General features: G+C 40.8%; 1 protein-coding gene across 3 annotated transcripts in view; it reads right to left on the reverse strand.

Annotated features, from left to right (window-relative positions):
* LRP2 (LDL receptor related protein 2) overlaps nucleotides 1–24,663 on the reverse strand; it is a gene marked incomplete in the record, with an annotated part of 280,817 nt that overhangs the window by 71,141 nt on the left and 185,013 nt on the right. For all 3 annotated transcript variants that reach the window (XM_056536932.1, XM_056536931.1, XM_056536933.1), the window contains 7 exon segments: nucleotides 2,150–2,373; nucleotides 6,484–6,654; nucleotides 9,092–9,244; nucleotides 11,939–12,455; nucleotides 13,856–14,151; nucleotides 17,721–17,922; nucleotides 19,313–19,444. In XM_056536932.1, the coding sequence (XP_056392907.1) occupies nucleotides 2,150–2,373; nucleotides 6,484–6,654; nucleotides 9,092–9,244; nucleotides 11,939–12,455; nucleotides 13,856–14,151; nucleotides 17,721–17,922; nucleotides 19,313–19,444 (1,695 nt within the window).

Below are 24,663 nucleotides of genomic sequence, written 5' to 3' on the forward strand. Positions count from 1 at the left end.
GCAGTCGCACCAGGGCCCTGGTGCCTTAGGGGGCCCCAAAGCACATCTTCCCCATAACAGACCAGTTTTGTAATTGGCATATGGGGCCCTGTTGCAGGTTTTGCATTGTGGCCTAGAAGCTACAAGCTACGCCTCTGGTTGTGACTCCTCTGTTTCTACATACAATATAGTCATCTATAGGAGATGCAGTGACCATACAACCTACTTCAGTTAGGCTTAAAACATTAAAATTAAGAGAGAACACTAAGTTAAACTAATGAGGACACAAAAACCAAAAGGCCTCAGGTGAAAAGGTGGCACCGGATTGTTCTAGGTAACCCTATATTACTGCACGTCTAAACTTTACAACACAATATCATGTAAAACCATGAAAAGTAAATTCCTGAAGGCCAAAATTAGCTAGTCTTCATGGTAGAAGTGACTCTGATTTTGTGTTTCTTCGGCTTCATGCCCGGGGCTGTTTGGACCTGTAAGGCCATGTTAACACAGCGGAATGTCCGCACTGAATTCTGCAAATTTTATTGCACATTAACTTCAATGGGGATTTCATTGTCCCATTCACACAGCGGAAATTCCATAGCAGACATTATGCTGTGGAAATTCTGCATTCCGGATTCCGCAAAAATATAAGACGTCTTCAAATTTTGCGGAATTCTGTTCAGAGCCCCATTGAAGTTAATGGGAATCTGTGTTTTAAAAGCAAACAAATGTTGCTCTAATTCTGTTCGAATTGCAAAAACTGCAAAGAACTGCAAAAAATCTGCAGAAATTCTGCCGTATAGAGAACCTCTATCCTACTATGAGCCCATATTGGATGTTTAATAATCTTTGGATATTTCATGCTCCATGGGATTTTCTCCTAGAATTGTTTATAGAGGGGAACTCAATGTCTCATAAAAACAACTATGCTGTAGGGTGCAGAGTGCCTACAGGTCCATAATACAGACTCATAGCAACTTTACTATGTGTATGTATGAATATATATATATATATATATATATATATATATATATATATATACACACACGAGTTCCAGCATAAAACTAAAAGAGCTATGTTTGTCCTACATCAGTGGTCTCCAAACTGTGGACCCCCAGATGATGCAAAACAACTTCAAGCATGCCCGGACAGCTAAAGGAACATCTGGAGGTCCACAGTTGGAGACCACTGTCCTACATAGTCTGTTTTTGTTTTTTGAGATCAGTTTAACTAATATAAATGATGATAAATACTGTGTTGTCTTGACAATTCAGGCCTCTTTCTCATTTCCGTAGGGCTACGCTATATGGAGCTCTGTCGGGAATTCCATCGTAATAACGGGACTTTAACGGAGAAAAAAATTGTGCATGCGCTACTTTTTTTTCTCCACTAAACTCCGGTAAACTATCGGATCCCTGACGAACCTCATTAAAGTCAACAGGATCTGTCGGGACCCGGTGGAGTCAGTTGTGCTCCAACCTGTTTTAGGGCCGTACAGCGCAAACAGAAATGTGAACGGAGCACACCAGCAATGTGAACCTAGCCTTACTTAAAGGGGTACTCCGGTGAAAAACTTTTTTTTTTTTTTTTTTAAATCAACTGATGCCAGAAAGTTAAACAGATTTGTCAATTACTTCTATTAAAAAATCTTAATCCTTCCTGTACTTATTAGCTGCTGAATACTACAGTGGAATTTCTTTTCCGTTTGAAACACAGAGCTCTCTGCTGACATCATGAGCACAGTGCTCTCTGCTGACATCTCTGTCCATTTTACGAACTGTCCAGAGTAAAAGGAAATCCCCAAAGCAAACATATGCTGTTTTGGACAGTTCTTAAAATGGACAGAGATGTCAGCAGAGAGCACTGTGCTCATGATGTCAGCAGAGAGCTCTGTGTTTCAAAAAGTAAAAGTATTTCCTCTGTAGTATTCAGCAGCTAATAAGTACAGGAAGGATTAAGATTTTTTAATAGAAGTAATTTACAAATATGTTTAACTTTCTGGCACCAGTTGATTAAAAAAATAAAAAAAATAAAAAAAAGTTTTTCACTGGAGTACCCCTTTAACTGTTAGCTTTTGAGTGGTTTATAGTCTAAAAAAGAATGTAAAGTAAACTATAAAAACTACAGCTAATGACGCGATGACCCATAATACCCTATTAACAGTACTCACCTATAGGTTGTCTGTAAGGATGATATACATGAATATCAAATGGCCTGTGTGTGGTATTGACCAACATCATCCTTCCAGACCCGTCGTATTTATTCCCCTTTTCCACCGTTCTGGTGTTCCAGTCAGTCCAATATATTGTATCTTCAAATACGGAGACAGCAAAAGGGTGAGCGAGGCCGCTATCGTACACAGCGTGCCGGTGTCTACCATCCAAGCCCGAGTATCTATAGAAAACAATACAAAAGGAAACGACTGAGGCAAATATTAAAAGAAAGACAGATCTGCTTGTTCAGGCTACTGGCTGCAAAACCGGCTCCAAACTCCGCCCCTAGACATCTTATCTGCTATCCAACTGCGGAACCCCCCGACCCCCCCCCCGATCTCCCTGCTGCATCCGGCGTTCCTTCAGAACTTCAAGTGCAGCTCTGGAGGCTCGTGACGTCACGACCACGCCCCATTTAATGCAAGTCTATGGGAGGGGGCGTGATGGCCGCCCTGCCCCCTCCCATATACTTGCATTGATGGGGCGTGGCTGTGACGTCACGAGCGAGGCGTGACCATGACATCACGAGCCTCTGCCCCGCATGGCCAGTCATCCAGAAGTCTGGGGTGCCACAGCCGAGCTTTAGACATCTTATCCCCTATCCTATAGGGGCGGCGTACCCCTTTAAGGCTAGGATTACATATGTCCGGGTTCCGGCATACGTGAACCCAGCCTAAATCTTGAAGCAACATGGATCAGTTGTCATCAGTTGTGTAGCATCCGGCGTTCATTATTCCTGAAGGCCGGACGGGGGAAAGCAGCAAGATGTGTTCCCCTGTCAGGTGCCAGTCTGGCGAGTCCAACCATCCGGTGTCTCAGTTTGGATGGGATCAGTTCTAGCATCAGTTTCCCTTCGAAGCATTTTCTACAGCGCCGGAGAGAATACGGTAGATGCCGGACATATATAAAGAAGGACTAACACTAAAATGTGGAAACTTTGAGGCTCCCTAAGTAAAACATGTTCTAAGGTAGGAAAACTCTTTCAACTTACAATTTGTCCTCACACCAAAGTGACAGTGTTCTTTTATCTTTCTTGTCTTTGTATAACTTGTAAGCTCAACTCTGATCATTTAAGTTCACACAGATAGAAAACACATTAAAATCTCTGTTCTACAAAGATCTAATGAAATCTTACTCTGCTTCTACATCATAAAGAAGTTTGAAGCTTTTCACCTAAATGTACAGTGTCTGGAAAATGTATAATTCTAAAAGAAATATTTAGTCTGTTCTGATATGATTTCCTTTTTAATATTATCTCAGGATAAATATATGTCTTTCATGCTGCTACTGATCGTCCCCCAACTACCGTATATACTCGAGTATAAGCCGACCCGAATATAAGCCGAGGCCCCTAATTTCACCCCAAAAACCAAGGAAAAGTTATTGACTCGACTATAAGCCTAGGGTGGGAAATACATCATCCCCCTTGTCATCATCCAGACCCCCGTCATTAACATCCTCATCATCATCACCGCCTGTCATCATCACCGCCTGTCATCATCACCGCCTGTCATCATCCCACACACACCCCTTCATCATCACCGCCTGTCATCATCACACCCTGTCATCATCCTCCCCCTTCATCATCCCCCCTTCATCATCACCGCCTGTCATCATCACACCCTGTCATCATCCTCCCCCTTCATCATCCCCCCTTCATCATCACCACCTGTCATCATCCCCTTGTCATCATCCCACCCCCCCTTCATCATCACCGCCTGTCATTCATCAGCCCACCCACCCCCCCGCCCCCCCCTTCATCATCACCGCTTGTCAATGTCTGATTACAGTGGTCTTCACCCTGCGGACCTCCAGATGTTCCAAAACTACAACTCCCAGCATGCCCGGACAGCCATCGGCTGTCCGGGCATTCTGGGAGTCGTAGTTTTGAAACATCTGGAGGTCCGCAGGTTGAAGACCACTGCGGCCTTCGACATCATCCAGAATTTTTTTTTTAAATCAACTGTTGCCTGAAAACTAAAAAGATTTGTAAAAATCTTAATCCTTCCAATAGTTATCAGCTGCTGTAAGAGGAAGTTCTTTTCTTTTTTAATTTCTTTTCTGTCTGACTACAGTGCTCTCTGCTGACACCTCTGTCCATGTCAGGAGAAAATGCCCATATCAAACCTATCCTGCTCTGGACAATTCCTGACACGGACAGAGGTGTCAGCAGAGAGCACTGTGGTCAGACAGAAAAGAAATTCAAAAAGAAAAGAACTTCCTGTGGAGCATACAGAAGCTTATAAGTACTGGAAGGATTAAGATTTTTACTTATATTTTTTTACAGATTTATAAATTACTTCTATTTAGTTTTCCATCGGTGTACCTTTTTAATTGACACTGTCACTGGACTCTTTAGAATAGATTCAGAAGGGATTTCAATGAATATTTTGCAGGATACATAATTTTTTTTCCCAAAGAGAAATTTATCAATCTGCTCAATCTGCTTCCTGCTCTATAACATGATTGGTTAGATAGCATTTTCATGGTAAAAAGTCCCTTTTAAACATTTAACATATTACCATGGAAATGCATAGGTCTACCTAAAAGTTGTCCAGAACTTATTAATGTTCTCGTCACATGTGCCTCATAATGGTTAGTACCTATAATGAGGTACATAAAATGTACAGTATTGAAAAACATTCGCCTTTTTACTATTAGTTTATAGTTTTTTTTTCCTTTTTTTTTTTTTTAGGGGAAATAAAAAAAAAAAAAGAAACAGCATTATCTTTTTACAGTATTCACAATATAGGATAGATAAAAATTAATTAGGTGACAGCTTTTCTTTACATTTTCAATAACATATTATTTAAAATTCCTTTTTTCTTTGACCCCATTAGCAAACTTGACCCTACAATTAGAGATGAGCGAACTTACAGTAAATTTGATTCGTCACGAACTTCTCGGCTCGGCAGATGATGTCTTATCCTGCATAAATTAGTTCAGCTTTCCGGTGCTCCCGTGGGCTGGAAAAGGTTGATACAGTCCTAGGAGACTCTCTCCTAGGACTGTATCCACCTTTTCCAGCCCACAGGAGCACCTGAAAGCTGAACTAATTTATGCAGGATAAGTCATCAACTGCCGAGCCGAGAAGTTCGTGACGAATCCAATTTACTGTAAGTTCGCTCATCTCTACCTACAATCATTGATCATTGCAATAATTTTATCACTTAGATAATCATACATTGCAATACTCTTGTAGGCCTCTGAGTCTAATAGGCAAATGCAGATGGCATACTTGTGGGCCTTCTTTAGATCCCTATCTACCATAACAATATAAATTATATATATATATATATATATATATATATATATATATATATATATATATCTATTGGCACATCCAGCGCAAGCAACGTTTGGCAAGTAGATTTTCTTTTCACTTTAGATACAGTAAATTGCAACAATTAAAATAACTGTTGCAAATCTGGACATAGCCTTTAACAGTATGCAGGGGGTAGTTGTAGAGGTAAATGGGTTTTGTTCTGTAATAATTGCTCTAAAAAGTAAAGGAGTGGTCCCTGCCAGTCAGTATGTTGAGACAAAACCAATGTTAGGCTGGGTTCACACTACATTTTGGCTATACGGTATACCGCGGTTTTAGGTCCGGTCACAAAACCGGATACGGGGCAAAAATGAGCCGACCGAAGTCACTATCTGACTCAAATGAATGAGATGGGGACCGGGTCCAACTGGGATAGGGTGCGCACAGTTTTTACTTCCCTCAGTCAGATCCGGTCCCCGTATAGCCAAAACGTAGTGTGAACCCAGCCTTACTGTTTCTGAAAGCTCATGTGTCATGCAGTGATTTACTATTATTAGGTGCGCTGTGTAAGGGTCCATTCAGACTGCAAAATATCTGTCAGGATAAGTGTGCAACAGGCGCTGACTCAGTCAGACTGCTGGGACATGCACTGTCCCCACTGACGGTAAACCCTGTCCGAGCGGATTCCACTAAAAGAATGAACATGTTCATTGTTTCAGCGGAGTCCGGAATTTTAATTTCCATGGCAGAATTTGCCACTGCAGAAATTCTGCGGAGTGCACGGTGCAGCAAAATCCCATTAAAAACAATAGGAGACAGCTGTACCAAAATTTTTTCTGTTCGATTCCACTCTTTAATTCCGTTGTGTGAATGGGCCCTTAGGGTTTTGACCATGAGCTGTCGATGTGTCCGCTCTGACAATGATTCATAGACAGCTCAATGTCCTAGTCATTATTACAAAGAGTCATGCCATGGATATGTTGATGAACAGTTACCGAGTTGCTTTATTCTTCTCTAAGTACGTACTCAATGTAGTTCAAGTGAGCGTCAGCCCAGTAGAGCTTGTCATTGGTGTAATCTATTGTGATTCCATTAGGCCATTCCAACTTTGTAGAAATGATAACAGTTTTGTTCTTGCCATCCATGCCAACTCTGCCAATGTATGGCTTGTCTCCCCAGTCTGTCCAGTAAATGTGCCTGTAAAAGCAAAGCAAAAAATAAATGTCAACTCGGAATCTCATATTTGTCCACATATTTGAAACAACTGCACCAGGAAAAGCCTAGAATTACTTCATCAATAACCAGTATATAACCTCTAGGGCAATGTTTCCCAACCAGTGTGCATAAATTATTTTTTTCTCTGGTCAAATCCTGAAAAATACTGGACACCCAATGGACCCCATTCAAGTCAATGGGATCCAGTGGGACCTGGTGGTCTCTGTTGTAAAAACAGTCCACTTGGCTTCCTTTTTTGGCACCAAACAGACTCTAAATAGGATGAAGCCCAACGGCCGTTTGAATGAGCCCTTAATTGCACCTGCAAATAAAAAAAAAAATAATAATAAAATAGGTCACATTCAATCATGCCATTAGCACAGCTTGGTTGGTAGCTGCCACCCAGCCAACAAATAACTTACTCTTACCCTTATATTACTGCACATCTAGGAAGAGTTGATTATAGGTCTCCAGGAATTTCAGGTAAAGACTCCTGTGTAACACCAGTCATTTTGGTTGTCATTCAACTTATCCAGTAGATGTATATATTAGAGAAAAATGCTCTTTAGTAGAGACAGGTGAGATACAGGAATACTTAAGGGCAAGCCATGCAGCCAAAATGGGGTACCTGGAGAAAGTAGGTCCAGCCCAGACTGGCTCAGAAGGGTTCTTAAGGGGTAATCCATCGAATAATACTTATCCCCTATCCACATGACTGCTAGGACCCTAGCTCCTCTACCCCCTTTGCAATCTCCAGAACGGGGCCCGTTTCTTACGTCGGAGTGTTTCGAGACAAAGTGGTCTGAGTGTGACAGCCCGCTTCACCAATCCCCATCTGCAGTGCTATCCCATCAGAGTTATAATACAGGCCCCGTTCTGGAAATTGTGGAGGGTCCCAGTGGTCAGACCCCCGCAACCATACACTTATCCCCTATCCTGTGGATAGGAAATAAGTTTTAGTCCAGGATAGCCCCTTTAACATTTCAAAAGGATATGTCTGCCGATTAGGATTGTGGGGGTCTGTCCTCTGAGTCCCCCACTGATCTCAGTGACATGGAGGACGCACTGCCTTCCCCTGTACAGTAGTGCCTTGGCCCCTTCATTCTTAGGATTAATGGGGTTGCCATAGGTTGGACTTCCATCAATCATAAAATGATGGCATATCCTACCAATAGGATAGGGGGGGGGGGGGGGGGGGAATAGAAAAAACTCCCTATTTACCTACTGTACCCCCGGTACCCTACTAAACTCCCCGTAGCTTCAGTTTGCCTCCATTAGATTTCTGAACTTCTCTGTTTTTTCCTGCTTCTAAGACAAGTGATTGGTGCAGGATCTGCTGGCTCAGCCAATCACTGACCAGACCATAAGGAATTGAAAAAGAGATGAGGGGGATCAGCAGGGGACGGGGTAGGTAAGTATGGCTTTTTTTTCCTTCTAACTTGCTTTGTGCCAGCAACATATTTTTTGCAGTATTGCTGGACTGACCCGGTAATGTGTGAGCTGAGTAGCAGTGGAGGTGTCGCCTCTCCACCAACCCTTTATTATTATCAAGCAAGATTATGGGTGGTTAATGAATGGCACATGACATTTATTATCTGATGAGTTTCTGGAGTAATGTGATTTTATTACACCAGCTCTTATGCAATGTTCCATGTCTTGATTATAATCCATTAAAACTCTTAAGTGTCAGGATGGACCACAAACCACAGGCAAAAAAAATCACTCTAATGAACTGTCGATGGCGACAGCAGAGACATAACAAATCCAGAGTTTGGAATACTAAAAGACGGCACATCTATCACGACTGCATAATAAATGTGAGTAATGTGCCCGCTCTGGCAGCTCTCCAACTCATTGGCTCCAATGTAATTAATACAAATAACCAGAAATGATTATCAAGAGGAAATTCAATCATTTAAGCAGAAATGGCCGCATTTCCTGAAGGGCTCCTGCATGCCAAGCTGAGGAAAATGCTAAGTAGATATTAATAAAAGGCGGCTTTGGTTTCATGCCTGCAGCTTGTTGTCTTTCAGGAAATCACCGATATACAGAGATACAGTAAAGTACCATATAATGAGAACAGTGCCATTTATTAGAGATGATCGAACTTACAGTAAATTCGATTCGTCACGAACTTCTCGGCTCGGCAGTTGCTGACTTATCCTGCATAAATTAGTTCAGCTTTCAGGTGCTCCCCTGGGCTGGAAAAGGTGGATACAGTCCTAGGAGACTCTTTCCTAGGACTGTATCCACCTTTTCCAGCCCACCGGAGCACTGGAAAGCTGAACTAATTTATGCAGGAAAAGTCAGCAACTGCCGAGCCGAGAAGTTCGTGACAAATCAAATTTACTGTAAGTTCGCTCATCTCTACCATTTATAACAAGCAATAACAGGCAGCGCTCTGTCTGACATGTCGTACCCTTTCTTCGGATAAACCACAATAGCTCTAGGACGCTGAAAGCAGAAGGTGTTATTGACGTCTGCGCAGCGGTCAACCAGTCTCTTCCTGAACCTTCCATCCAGCTCCGCAACACTGATACAGTTCTTGTAGGAGTCCACCCAATAGAGTTTTCTAGGATTGCAATAAAATGAATTAGTGTTCCGTGCTACAGCCCAGAAGGTTATGTGCAAAAATTAGCAAGAAGGGTAGGAAAAAAAAGGATATGCTCCTTATGAAACAGCACCACTTCTGTTCATGGCTGAGTCTGGTATTGCAGCTATTCATGAAAGCAGTGGCCTCCAAACTGTGGCCCTCCAGAATTTTCAAAAATACAACTCCTAGTGTGCCCTGACAGCCATAGTTTGGAGACCACAGCGCTATCGTGACTATGCAGCAGTACAAGAAGTTCATGAACAAAAATACAGCGTTCATAAACAAGGCACCTCTAAAATGTATCTAACTATCTATCTATCTGATGTAACATTTCCAGTATTTAGCTGCTGTATGCTAAAGAGGAAGTTGTGTATAGTTTTTTTCTAGTCTGACCACAGTGCTCTCTGCTGCCACCTCTGTTCGTGTCAGGAACTGCCCAGAGCAGGAGAGGTTTGCTATGAGGATTTGCTCCTACTCTGGACAGTTCCTGACATGGACAGAGGTGTCAGCAGAGAGCACTGTGGTCAGACAGAAAAGAACCACACAACTTCCTCTGTGGTATACAGCAGCTGATAAGGACTGGAAGGATTAAGATTTACAAATAATTTATAAATCTGTATCATTTTCTGGCACCAGTTGATTTTAAAACATTGAAAAATCTCCCTATTCCCCTGTACAAATGCATGAACGTCCAGCCGGATTTATGAACATGTTCTTATCAGGGAGACTGGGGTCAGCAGCTGCCAGTAAGATCTAGCACAGTGTTTCCCAACCAAGGTGCCTCCAGCTGTTGCAAAACTACAACTCCCAGCATGCCGGGACAGCCGTTGGCTTCAACGCATGGGTCCGACTGCTATCTCTTCACTTGCCAAGGCCACACCCCTGAGGATCTGATTCCCTAATGAGATTTAATGATGATGATCTGTCAGGGCTATTTACTCGATTTAAGTGGCTACTTATGGCCCCATTAAAAGAATCACCTATCCGCCAAGGAACGAGCAATCACTTGTTCATCGACTGATGGCTGGGATTGCACAAATCATCATTGACCAAGCGCACATTTCCCTGAGAAAAAAAGGGAATGTACATCTGCCAATGAAGTAAGTGAAATAAGTTAAAGGGGTACTACCGTGGAAAACTTTTTATTTTTTAAATAAACTGGTGCCAGAAAGTTAAACAGATTTGTAAATTAGGGAAAAAAAGGTACCAAATGCCTCTAGACTAATACCATACAATGGTACATGATGATGGAATTACAGAAAAAATAATAAATCGGACTGTGCTTCACTTTAAATGATGTACAAATTTAATATAAATTAATATAAAATATGACATAAAATAAATAATGCAAATCTAATACATAAATGCCTCCTACCACAGGGCCCTTGTGGGGAGGTATGATATTTAAATACAAAGCATATATTAAAAGATGTTAAAATATAGCATGTGGATTATGTTCTACCGCTATCCCAATATATTGCAAACCGACATAGTGTACTTTTGTGCGGTACACTCCGTTCTCATGTGATCTAGAACAGTTCACAAAGTGATATAGTTACCAACTCCTAATGGTGGTTTTGGCTGGACGTCCACATGCTATATTTTAACATCTTTTAATATATGCTTTGTATTTAAATATCATACCTCCCCACAAGGGCCCTGTGGTAGGAGGCATTTATGTATTAGATTTGCATTATTTATTTTATGTCATATTTTATATTAATTTATATTAAATTTGTACATCATTTAAAGTGAAGCGCAGTCCGATTTATTATTTTTTCTGTAATTCCATCATCATGTACCATTGTATGGTATTAGTCTAGAGGCATTTGGTACCTTTTTTTCCCTTATATATTATTTTGTACTAGTATTTTATTTGGTGTAAATACTTTCCATTTAGCCTCGATTAATTTATATTGTGAGCTGCACATACCCTATTTTTTTATTTTTTTTTAGATTTGTAAATTACTTCTATTTAAAAATCTTAATCCTTCCAGTACTTTTTCGGGGTTATATACTACAGAGGAAATGCTTATCTTTTTAGATTTCTCTGATGTCATGACCACAGTGCTCTCTGCTGACCTCTGCTGTCTATTTTAGGTACTGTCCAGAGCAGCATATGTTTGCTATGGGGATTTTCTCCTGTTCTGGACCGTTCTTAAAATGGACAGCAGAGGTCAGTAGAGAGCACTGTGGTCATGACATCAGAGAAATCTAAAAAGAAAAACATTTCCTCTGTAGTATACAGCCCCTAAAAAGTACTGGAAGGATTAAGATTTTTAAATAGAAGTAATTTACAAATCTGTTTAACTTTCTGGCACCAGTTAATAAAAAAAAAAAAAAAAAAAAAAAGTTTTCCACGGTAGTACCCCTTTAAAAATAACACAAATGATCCAGCAATTGTTTGTAGGGCTCTGGCACAATCATTATGCGGTGTACAGGGTTCATTGAACAAGCGAAGATCTGCTACATCAACGCTCAGATATCCTTTGAGACAGTGTTTCCTGACCAGGGTGCCTCCAGCTGTGGCAAAACTAAAACTCCCAGCATGCCTGGACAGCCAACGGCATTTTGAGTTATCAAAACTTTATTGTATAGTTGTGATTGTGAACAGCAATAGTCTATTTGAATACATTGACTTTTTAGTTGTGTACTTGGTTCCTACTTTCTTACCTGCCGACCCAATCGACCGCCAAGCCTTCCCCGCTGAGTATATCAGTGCTAATGATTGTCTCTTTGTTGGTTCCATTGAGGAACATTCTCTCCAAAACTCTCCTCCCCACATCAATCCAGTACAATCGTTCTTCTACCCGATCAAAGTCCAGGGCCACCACATTGCTCAGCCCTTGTAAGATGAGGGAATAAGACAGCCTATCCACTGTCAGGTTTCTCAGATAATAGCGGTTACTGAATATAAGATAAGGGGCAATGTTGCTATTTTGGCGGCAGCTTTTCCCGTCGGGTTCCCTGATGTAGCCGGGAGCACACTTGCAGATGTAGGAGCCGGCGGTGTTCTCACAGTTTTGGCTGCATACCCAAGGAGACTCTGCACACTCATCTATATCATCACAGGTTCGCTTATCGGACATGAGCCTGTATCCAGGCCGACAGCTACAGATGAAGCTGGTCTGTGTATCTGTACAGTTGTGATCACAGCCGCTGATAGAAGGATCCGTGCATTCATTCACACCTGGACAAGAGAATACAAGGGGTTAAAGGGGTACACCTCTGGAAAACATTAGTTTTTAAATCAACTGGTGCCAGAAACTTAAACAGATTTGTAAATCACTTCTATTAAAAAATCTTAATCCTTCCAGTACTTATAAGCTGTTGCATGCTCCACAGGAAGTTATTTTCTTTTTGAATTTCCTTTCTGCCTGACCACAGTGCTCTCTGCTGACACCTCTGTCCATTTTAGGAACTGTCCAGAGCAGGATAGGTATTCTATGGGATTTGCTCCTACTCTGGACAGTTCCTAAAAGAGACAGAGGTGTCAGCTCCTGTGGAGCATACAGCAGCTGATAAGTACTGGAAGGATTCAGATTTTTTTTATAGAATTAATTTACAAATCTGTTTAACTTTCCGGCTCCAGTTGATTTAAAAAAAAGTTTTCCAGTGGAGTACGCTTTGGTTATTGTAGGAGTATTGAGAGGGTGGGATATGAGGTCTGGATATAAGGAGGAGATAAGAGCATGTGATATAAAGATGGAATATGAGTATGAAATATGAGGAGGGCAAATGAATTCATGATATGAGGACGGGATATTAGGTCGAGATATAAGGACAGGGTATGAGGTCAGGATATTAAGGGGAGACATAAAGGCAGGATATTAAGTCAAGATAGGATGACGGGATATGAAGTTGAGATAGGAGGATGGGATGTGAGGTCAGGATATTAGGACAAGATATGAGGATGGGATATGAGGAGGGCATATAGAGTTGAGATGTGAGAATGGGATATGAGGATGGGATATGAGGATGGGATATGAGGATGGGATATGAGGATGGGATATGAGGAGGGCATATAGAGTTGAGATGTGAGAATGGGATATGAGGATGAGATATAAGGATGGGATATGAGCACAGGATATGAGGGCAAAACATAAGAAGAGGATATGAGTTCTGGATATTAGGGCGAGATATAAGGATTGGATATGAAGTATAGATAGGAGGATGGGATTTGAGGGCAAGATATCAGGATGGGATATCAGGATGGGATATGAGGACGGGATATGAAGTTGAGATATGAGGATGGGATATTAGGGCACTTTTGCTTTTCCTCTCCTACAAGGCTTAGGTAGGAAGACCGGGCAACATCGGGTACTCTGCTAGTTTCTAACAAACCATGTTTAAAATGTTGATTATTTGCATGTGTTAATGCAACAGTGTACTGTAGTGTTTCCCAAGCAGGGTGCCTCCAGCTGTTGCAAAACTACAACTTCTAGCATGCCCACCCTGTCCAGGCATGCTGGGAGTTGAAGTTTTGCAACAGCTGGAGGCACCCTGCTTGGGAAACACTGGTGTAGTGTAATATTGACTTCATTTTGCATGGTACAGCGGTCACTTTTATATAAGAATCCTTCAACGCACCACAGCCTTTCTCATCGCTGTTATCCGAGCATTCATCAAGCCTGTTGCAGACTTTGACAGCTTCAATACAGTGGCCATTGTCACATTTAAAGAAGTTGGGAGCACAGGTCGCCTCCGGTGTACTGCAAAGATGTTCCAGTTCATCGGACTCGTCCCCGCAGTCATTGTCTCCATCGCAGACATAGGCCCTGGTAATACAACGGCCGTTCTGACAAGTGAACTGTTGCTGCTGACAAGGCGGATAGCTGCACCCGCTTTCATCGCTGTTATCTCCACAGTCATTGCGTCTGTCACACCTAGGAGATCAAGCTATTGATTAGAGGCATTACAGAAAAATGGTGGCCATTCATGCGGCGAGCGCCTGACTGACATGAGAGACGGCGCTGGCAATTAAGGCAATGTGCTGAAAATACAAAATGTAGCGTCTAATCTCTCCATGTCATCCAGACTACTTCAGTGAAAGACTGTCCACTGGAATCTACCGGCATACAAAATGAATACACACAGGATTACTTGTTAGTCAGTCTATATGTTTATCTTATAGATAACCCTCTGCTACAATATGATTAAAAAAGAAAAAAAACAGCAAAGAAATCTACACAATCATCTATAAGCAAATTAGGCCCTATGTCACATATGTTATATAGTAAATACATAATTCCTTATGTAACCTACCTGGCATATATGTAATTGATCAAAGTGTTAATATGGTTAATTATAAATCAATTTAAAATACAAATACACTTCTTATCAATACAAGATACATTAATGCTCTGTTCTATTCTGGTTCCATACACCTTGAGGGAAACTGAATATAGTTAATTAAAGGGGTACTCTGGAGGAAAAAGAATACTACAGAGGAAGTTGTGTAGTTCATTCCAGTCTGACCACAGTGCTCTCTGCTGCCACCTCTGTCTGTGTCGGGAACTGTCCGGAGCAGGAGAGATTCACTTTGGGAATTTGCTCCTACTCTGGACAGTTCCTGACATGGACAGAGGTGTCAGCAGAGAGCACTGTGGTCAGACTGAAAAGAACAACTCAACTTCCTTTGGCGCATACAGCAGCTGATAAGTAGTTCAAGGATTAAGAAATAGAAGTAATTTACAAATCTGTATAATTTTCTGCCACCAGTTGATTTGAAAACATTTTTTACCTCTGGAGTACCCCATTAAAGCTAATGGACGATCTAGCACCACGATTATTTGTATATATGTGTACTTTTATTTCAACAATTGCCACTCTCCTTTTCGGACACAGTGATCCGAATTCCCTATACCTGTCCCAATCATTTTGCAAAACTTTTGAGATGTCAGTGACACGCTAAAATTTATGATCGGTTGGGGTCTTAGTGCTGAGACCCCACTGATTATTAGAATAAGCAGGGAGAAGAGAGCAGTCATTAACTTCACTCCCCAGCTCACTGAGACCTTAGTCCAGTTGCACTAGATGGACTCAATAGACTTATAATAGATGCATGAACATATTAAAGGGTCCTATTTTATGTGCCGAGGCGTAAAACAGTGCCCATCCTGTAGATCTAGTTGCTTACTAAGCCTATTACAAGGCTCCAGCCAGGGCCGGCTCTGCCTATAGGCAAGATAGACAGCTGCCTAGAGTACCCTCTTGATGGAGGCACCACTCTGCCTGCCGCAAGAAAGTTAGACAACCAGCAATCCGAACCAAGGAGGAGGTTTGTTATAGTGTCAGGCCAGTAGTAAGCTAATTACATGTGGAGGAGGTTTGTTACAGTGTGTCACCCCATTAGTTAGCTAGTTACATGAGGAGGAGGTTTGTTACAGTGTGTCACCCCAGTAAATAGCTAGTTACATGAGGAGGGGACTTGTTACAGTGTGTGATCCCATTAGTTAGCTAGTTACATGAGGAGGGGACTTGTTACAGTGTGTCACCCCAGGAGTATGGCGGGGCGTGTCAAAGGGCGGGCCAATGGGCCGAGTCAAGGGGGCGGCAAAATTAGCTTTTGCCTAGGGTGGCAAAAATCCTTGCATCAGCCCTGGCTCCAGATTTGTGTGGAGAAGGCAACACAAATGACTGGTGGAACATTTGGACAGCCCTCCACTTCCATCATTCTTCGGCTGCACATCCCCCATTATACAGGAAGATGTGAAGCCAGCAAAAGATCATTTTTAAGTAGGTCAGAAAAGATCCATCAGCTAATAAATGAGCGAATCTCTGTCCCTATTACACAGGGTGATATCGGCCTGGTCAGCTAATAATCGCTCCAAGTAATAGGGCCATAAGACATGGGATTTGTAATTGGAAAATGTAGCCATATTGGATCCAAATTTTCTATATTTTTCCTTAAAGAACTGTGAGTTTGAATTAAAGGGGTACTCCGGTGAAAAACATATTTTTTTTAAAATCAATTGGTGCCAGAAAGTTAAACAGATTTGTAAATTAAGATACGTAAAAAAGAAATTGGGGATGTGCAGCTCACAATTAGCTAACCGAGGTAAGAGGGCTGTACACCTACACATGGTGTTAGAAAGTAGCAGAGAAATTGTTTAAACAGTAGCCAACCCCTCAAAGTTAGCATCAGTTACCTGATACAAAGATGAAAAATGATAATAATAAAAACTGGATCGTGCTTCAATTATAATATGAAAATGTAAATTTATTACACAATTTAAAATATATAATTTTTTATCAGTATATCCTCAAAGCACAGGGCCCTTGTGCCGAGGGAATTAAAATATAAAAATAAGATAAAATAACAATATCAACAATCACCGATAGCTTGCATGGAAAAATTGACAATTTAATGTCACTTTTGATGGTCCGGCCTCCGGTAATCCGGAAAATGAGCTCAAGTCCTATATGGACAATCACCGATTGTATCAGGTAACTGATGCTAACTTTGAGGGGTTGGCTACTGTTTAAACAGATTTGTAAATTACTTCTATTAAAAAATCTTAACCCTTCCAGTACTTATCAGCTGCTGTATGCTAAAGAGGAAGTTCTTTTCTTTTTAAATTTATTTTCTGTCTGACCACAGTGCTCTCTGCTGACACCTCTGTCCATGTCAGGAACTGTCTGTCCAGAGCAGGATAGGTTTGCTATGGGGATTCGCTCCTGCTCTGGACAGTTCTGGACATGGACAGAGGTGTCAGCAGAGAGCACTGTAGTCAGACAGAAAAAAAAAAAAGAAATTCCTCAGTAGCATACAACAGCTGATAAGTACTGGAAGGAGTAAGATTTTTTTTAATAGAAGTAATTTACAAATCTGTTTAACGTTCTGGCGCCAGTTGATTAAAAAAAAAATGTCACCCCTTTAAGTCTAAACTATTGCTAGTGGTTTTACTAAGCCTCTTTGTTTCTGTTGTGCACACTCTAGCGCAGTGTTTCCCAACCGGAGAGCCTTCAGCTGTTGCAAAACTACAACTCCCAGCATGCCCGGACAGCAACAACTGGCAAGTTAGGCTAGATACACACGGCCGTTTGCATCCGACCCGTTAAGGGTCCGATTGGCTCTTTCTTTCTTTTTTTAAACCAATCAGACTCTAAAACAGGTCGAATGCAAACGTCTACTACTGGGTCCCGATGGACCCCATTCACTTGCATGGGGTCTGTCGATGATTCGGTAATTTTACAGGAATTTAGTGGAGAAAAAATAGTGCTTGCACTATTTTTTTCTAAGCTAAACTCCCCTCCTTCTGGCCGAATTGAAGACGGAACTCCAAATAATGGAGTCTGATGGCAATGTAAACGAGGCCTTAACAGCAGCACTTCAGAAGCAGGTACTGCATGGGGCTAACCGCAACGCAACTGCAATACAAACACACGGTCACCTGATTGTTGGGTTTCAACCATACATTCTGTTCAAATGACAAATAGCGCTTTCACGTACCTGAAGCTGCTTCGTATACAGAGGCCATTACTGCAAGAGAACTCAGTGCTGGTGCAAGTCCGCCTTGTACAATTCTGGTGTTCATCGTAGGCATCGGAGCAGTCCGAATCTCCATCACAGACCCAGTTTTGTGGAATGCACCTTCTTTCGGGGGGGCGGTTGTTTATGCAGGTAAACTCTGTTGGGGCACAGCTGCGGTTGGCTGACAGAAAGAAACAGAAAAGTAAATCTCCAAAACCAGTTAAGGAGGCTAAAGTACCAGAGAAAGATGCTGGACATTTTCCCCTGATGAAGCTCAAGAGCGAAACGTACGTTGGGGTAAGTGCATGCCGGTATTGACTCAGCATTGGACTCCTACTATCTTTTATTCTTGTGATTGTGGTATGGGGTCTACATAACTAGGGGTTAATGTTCCTTATATACATCTTCTCTGATGCTAATTATACCCTATTGGTATATGGTAATGGATATGTTTTATCCATTACTCTAATCTAGGATATCAATGCTATTGTCTGTATCCTGTGCATGTCTCCAGCAATGTATTTAGTGCCTTTAGCCTTTTAGTACATGTTTTTTATGTCTATCATTGTATTTCTACTAAAGATTTATATTGTTTTCCACATTTTTTGTGCTATGCACTTTTTCTTGGAGGTTTATGTAACACATTCATAAACAGGCTAGGTTCACATTTACAAGTAGCAGTGGCATGCTAAGTGACCTATTTCCACATGTGTTTTACCACAAATAACCACAGTTTTGGCAAAATGTAATAAAATTAAAGTACGAAAGACGGTCATGCCCCATAAATGATTTTTTAATTCACATTTGCAATATGTCTTCCTTATGTTGACATCATTTATTAAACATATTTTTTAACGTTTTTGTAAAGTTTGAGAACTTTTCATTTTTTTTAAGTTAGAGAAATTTAGCAACAATTTCCCATATTTTCAAGAAAATTTCAAAATCTTAAATGTTTATACCACAAATTACCACAGTTTCGAAAAATTTTTAAATGTTAAATTCCCTGCTTGTACGAAAGATAGTCATTCCAAATAAATGATTTATTAATTCACATTTACAATACCTTTACTTTATTTTGACATTTATTAAACATTCTTTTACTTTTTTAAAGAAAGTTAGAGAAATCTAGCAGCAATTTTCCATACTGTCAAGAAAATGTCAAAATCTGAATTTTGATCACCACCATTTTGGAAAAACGGAAATTTTTCGAAATTCTCTGCTGGTGCAAGAATTCTCTGCTTGTTCATGCCACGTGAATTAGTTATTCTTTTCACATTCACAATAAGTTTACATTATGTGGACATCATTTATTAAAGATTCTTTAACTTTTTTGGAAAGTTTAAGAACCTATTTATAGAAAGTTAGAAAAATTTTGCAGTAATTTGGTTGGGAAACAGAGCGGAGACTAACTGGCTTCTGTAGAAATGACTACCATCCGCACCCCAAAATCGCATTGTGGGGTGCTGATGGAAGGAAGGAGGAGCCAAGAAACCTTTGAATACATTTGGAGAAATAGATAAATTAAACCAACCCTTGCACCAATATAGTAAATTCAGCAGCAGAACTCTTACCACAATTGTGCCTCTGGTCCTCATCACTCATGTCCCCACAGTCATTGTCACCATCACAGACCCATGTTGCTGGGATACATCGGGCATCATCGCACCTAAACTGGTAACTTGAACATGTCCTCTCATGAGCCACTGCAATTCATGGACACAATTGGTGAGTGTTCATAGAAAAGAGGTAGATATAAGGCCAAAAACCTAGCCTCAAATGCAAGACTTTCTCCAGCCATAGAAGCACACAATCAGACATGATGAATTCCATTGTTAGAGTTAAGTAAAGGTGGCCATACATCTTCAATAGCTGTTGGTGAACATTCATTTGACCCACTCCATACACATTTATGTTGGGAATGGCTAAATGTTCCTGTGTTCTCAATTAAGAGAAGAGGGATCAGCTGCTGCCAGACTCTTCTTGTTCCCAACCTCATCTGGAAGAGTTGGGTGGACCTCATGCACTTAGAACAGGGCTTCCTCACCAGCGGACCCATGAAGATGTAAGGGCCTTACCGACAAACACATACTACTGTGCAATATCTAATACTACCATGCCACACCAATATTGCTTCCAACATCTACAGCCAACTACAAACCAAGACCACAGCGCAGCAATAAATACTTCTTGTCCTGTAGTAAACAAACAGCACAGTGCAGCAATAAATACTTCTTGTCCTGTAGTAAACAAACAGCACAGTGCAGCAATAAATACTTCTCTACCTGTAGTAAACAAACAGCAGAATGCAGCAATAAATACTTCTCTACCTGTAGTAAACAAACAGCAGAGTGCAGCAATAAATACTTCTTGTCCTGTAGTAAACAAACAGCACAGTGCAGCAATAAATACTTCTCTACCTGTAGTAAACAAACAGCAGAGTGCAGCAATAAATACTTCTCCACCTGTAGTAAACAAACAGCAGAGTGCAGCAATAAATACTTCTCCACCTGTAGTAAACAAACAGCACAGTGCAGCAATAAATACTTCTCCACCTGTAGTAAACAAACAGCACAGTGCAGCAATAAATACTTCTCCACCTGCAGTAAACAAACAGCATAGTGCAGCAATAAATACTTCTCTACCTGTAGTAAACAAACAGCACAGTGCAGCAATAAATACTTCTCCACCTGTAGTAAACAAACAGCAGAATGCCGCAATAAATACTTCTCCACCTGTAGTAAACAAACAGCACAGTGCAGCAATAAATACTTCTCTACCTGTAGTAAAAAAACAGCACAGTGCAGCAATAAATACTTCTCCACCTGTAGTAAACAAACAGCACAGTGCAGCAATAAATACTTCTCTACCTGTAGTAAACAAACAGCACAGTGCAGCAATAAATACTTCTCTACCTGTAGTAAACAAACAGCAGAGTGCAGCAATAAATACTTCTCCACCTGTAGCAAACAAACAGCACAGTGCAGCAATAAATACTTCTCTACCTGCAGTAAACAAACAGCACAGTGCAGCAATAAATACTTCTCCACCTGTAGTAAACAAACAGCAGAGTGCAGCAATAAATACTTCTCCACCTGTAGTAAACAAACAGCACAGTGCAGCAATAAATACTTTTCCACCGGCAGTAAACAAACAGCACAGTGCAGCAATAAATACTTCTCCTCCTGCAGTAAACAAACAGCAGAATGCAGCAATAAATACTTCTCCACCTGTAGTAAACAAACAGCACAGTGCAGCAACAAATACTTCTCCACCTGCAGTAAACAAACAGCACAGTACAGCAATAAATAATTCTCCACATGTAGTAAACAAACAGCACAGTGCAGCAATAAATAATTCTCCACCTGTAGTAAACAAACAGCACAGTGCAGCAATAAATACTTCTCCACCTGCAGTAAACAAACAGCACAGTGCAGCAATAAATACTTCTCCACCTGTAGTAAACAAACAGCACAGTACAGCAATAAATACTTCTCTACCTGTAGTAAACAAACAGCAGAGTGCAGCAATAAATATTTCTCCACCTGTAGTAAACAAACAGCAGAGTGCAGCAATAAATACTTCTCCACCTGTAGTAAACAAACAGCACAGTGCAGCAATAAATACTTTTCTACCTGTAGTAAACAAACAGCACAGTGCAGCAATAAATACTTTTCAACCTGCAGTAAACAAACAGCAGAGTGCAGCAATAAATACTTCTCCACCTGTAGTAAACAAACAGCACAGTGCAGCAATAAATACTTCTCTACCTGTAGTAAACAAACAGCACAGTGCAGCAATAAATACTTCTCCACCTGTAGTAAACAAACAGCACAGTGCAGCAATAAATACTTCTCCACCTGTAGTAAACAAACAGCACAGTGCAGCAATAAATACTTCTCTACCTGTAGTAAACAAACAGCAGAGTGCTGCAATAAATACTTCTCTACCTGTAGTAAACAAACAGCAGAGTGCAGCAATAAATACTTCTCCACTTGTAGTAAACAAACAGCACAGTGCAGCAACAAATACTTCTCCACCTGTAGTAAACAAACAGCAGAGTGCTGCAATAAATACTTCTCTACCTGTAGTAAACAAACAGCACAGTGCAGCAATAAATACTTCTCCACCTGTAGTAAACAAACAGCAGAGTGCAGCAATAAATACTTCTCCACCTGTAGTAAACAAACAGCACAGTGCAGCAATAAATACTTTTCCACCTGCAGTAAACAAACAGCAGAGTGCAGCAATAAATACTTCTCTACCTGTAGTAAACAAACAGCAGAGTGCAGCAATAAATACTTCTCCACCTGCAGTAAACAAACAGCAGAGTGCAGCAATAAATACTTCTCCACCTGCAGTAAACAAACAGCAGAGTGCAGCAATAAATACTTCTCCACCTGCAGTAAACAAACAGCAGAATGCAGCAATAAATACTTCTCCACCTGTAGTAAACAAACAGCACAGTGCAGCAATAAATACTTCTCTACCTGCAGTAAACAAACAGCAGAGTGCAGCAATAAATACTTCTCCACCTGCAGTAAACAAACAGCACAGTGCAGCAATAAATACTTCTCCACCTGTAGTAAACAAACAGCACAGTGCAGCAATAAATACTTCTCCACCTGTAGTAAACAAACAGCACAGTGCAGCAATAAATACTTCTCTACCTGTAGTAAACAAACAGCACAGTGCAGCAACAAATACTTCTCCACCTGTAGTAAACAAACAGCACAGTGCAGCAATAAATACTTCTCTACCTGTAGTAAACAAACAGCACAGTGCAGCAATAAATACTTCTCCACCTGCAGTAAACAAACAGCAGAATGCAGCAATAAATACTTCTCCACCTGTAGTAAACAAACAGCACAGTGCAGCAATAAATACTTCTCTACCTGCAGTAAACAAACAGCAGAGTGCAGCAATAAATACTTCTCCACCTGCAGTAAACAAACAGCACAGTGCAGCAATAAATACTTCTCCACCTGTAGTAAACAAACAGCACAGTGCAGCAATAAATACTTCTCCACCTGTAGTAAACAAACAGCACAGTGCAGCAATAAATACTTCTCTACCTGTAGTAAACAAACAGCACAGTGCAGCAACAAATACTTCTCCACCTGTAGTAAACAAACAGCAGAGTGCTGCAATAAATACTTCTCTACCTGTAGTAAACAAACAGCACAGTGCAGCAATAAATACTTCTCCACCTGTAGTAAACAAACAGCAGAGTGCAGCAATAAATACTTCTCCACCTGTAGTAAACAAACAGCACAGTGCAGCAATAAATACTTTTCTACCTGTAGTAAACAAACAGCACAGTGCAGCAATAAATACTTTTCAACCTGCAGTAAACAAACAGCAGAGTGCAGCAATAAATACTTCTCCACCTGTAGTAAACAAACAGCACAGTGCAGCAATAAATACTTCTCTACCTGTAGTAAACAAACAGCACAGTGCAGCAACAAATACTTCTCCACCTGTAGTAAACAAACAGCAGAGTGCTGCAATAAATACTTCTCCACCTGTAGTAAACAAACAGCACAGTGCAGCAATAAATACTTCTCTACCTGTAGTAAACAAACAGCACAGTGCAGCAACAAATACTTCTCCACCTGTAGTAAACAAACAGCAGAGTGCTGCAATAAATACTTCTCTACCTGTAGTAAACAAACAGCACAGTGCAGCAATAAATACTTCTCCACCTGTAGTAAACAAACAGCAGAGTGCTGCAATAAATACTTCTCCACCTGTAGTAAACAAACAGCAGAGTGCTGCAATAAATACTTCTCTACCTGTAGTAAACAAACAGCACAGTGCAGCAATAAATACTTCTCCACCTGTAGTAAACAAACAGCAGAGTGCAGCAATAAATACTTCTCCACCTGCAGTAAACAAACAGCAGAATGCAGCAATAAATACTTCTCCACATGTAGTAAACAAACAGCACAGTGCAGCAATAAATACTTCTCTACCTGTAGTAAACAAACAGCAGAGTGCAGCAATAAATACTTCTCCACCTGCAGTAAACAAACAGCACAGTGCAGCAATAAATACTTTTCCACCTGCAGTAAACAAACAGCACAGTGCAGCAATAAATACTTCTCCACCTGCAGTAAACAAACAGCAGAATGCAGCAATAAATACTTCTCCACCTGTAGTAAACAAACAGCACAGTGCAGCAATAAATACTTCTCTACCTGCAGTAAACAAACAGCAGAGTGCAGCAATAAATACTTCTCCACCTGCAGTAAACAAACAGCACAGTGCAGCAATAAATACTTCTCTACCTGCAGTAAACAAACAGCAGAGTGCAGCAATAAATACTTCTCCACCTGCAGTAAACAAACAGCACAGTGCAGCAATAAATACTTCTCCACCTGTAGTAAACAAACAGCACAGTGCAGCAATAAATACTTCTCCACCTGTAGTAAACAAACAGCACAGTGCAGCAATAAATACTTCTCTACCTGTAGTAAACAAACAGCACAGTGCAGCAACAAATACTTCTCCACCTGTAGTAAACAAACAGCAGAGTGCTGCAATAAATACTTCTCTACCTGTAGTAAACAAACAGCACAGTGCAGCAATAAATACTTCTCCACCTGTAGTAAACAAACAGCAGAGTGCAGCAATAAATACTTCTCCACCTGTAGTAAACAAACAGCACAGTGCAGCAATAAATACTTTTCTACCTGTAGTAAACAAACAGCACAGTGCAGCAATAAATACTTTTCAACCTGCAGTAAACAAACAGCAGAGTGCAGCAATAAATACTTCTCCACCTGTAGTAAACAAACAGCACAGTGCAGCAATAAATACTTCTCTACCTGTAGTAAACAAACAGCACAGTGCAGCAACAAATACTTCTCCACCTGTAGTAAACAAACAGCAGAGTGCTGCAATAAATACTTCTCCACCTGTA

Source organism: Hyla sarda, chromosome 8 (genome assembly GCF_029499605.1).
Source record: "Hyla sarda isolate aHylSar1 chromosome 8, aHylSar1.hap1, whole genome shotgun sequence".
NCBI classification, from domain to species: domain Eukaryota; kingdom Metazoa; phylum Chordata; class Amphibia; order Anura; family Hylidae; genus Hyla; species Hyla sarda.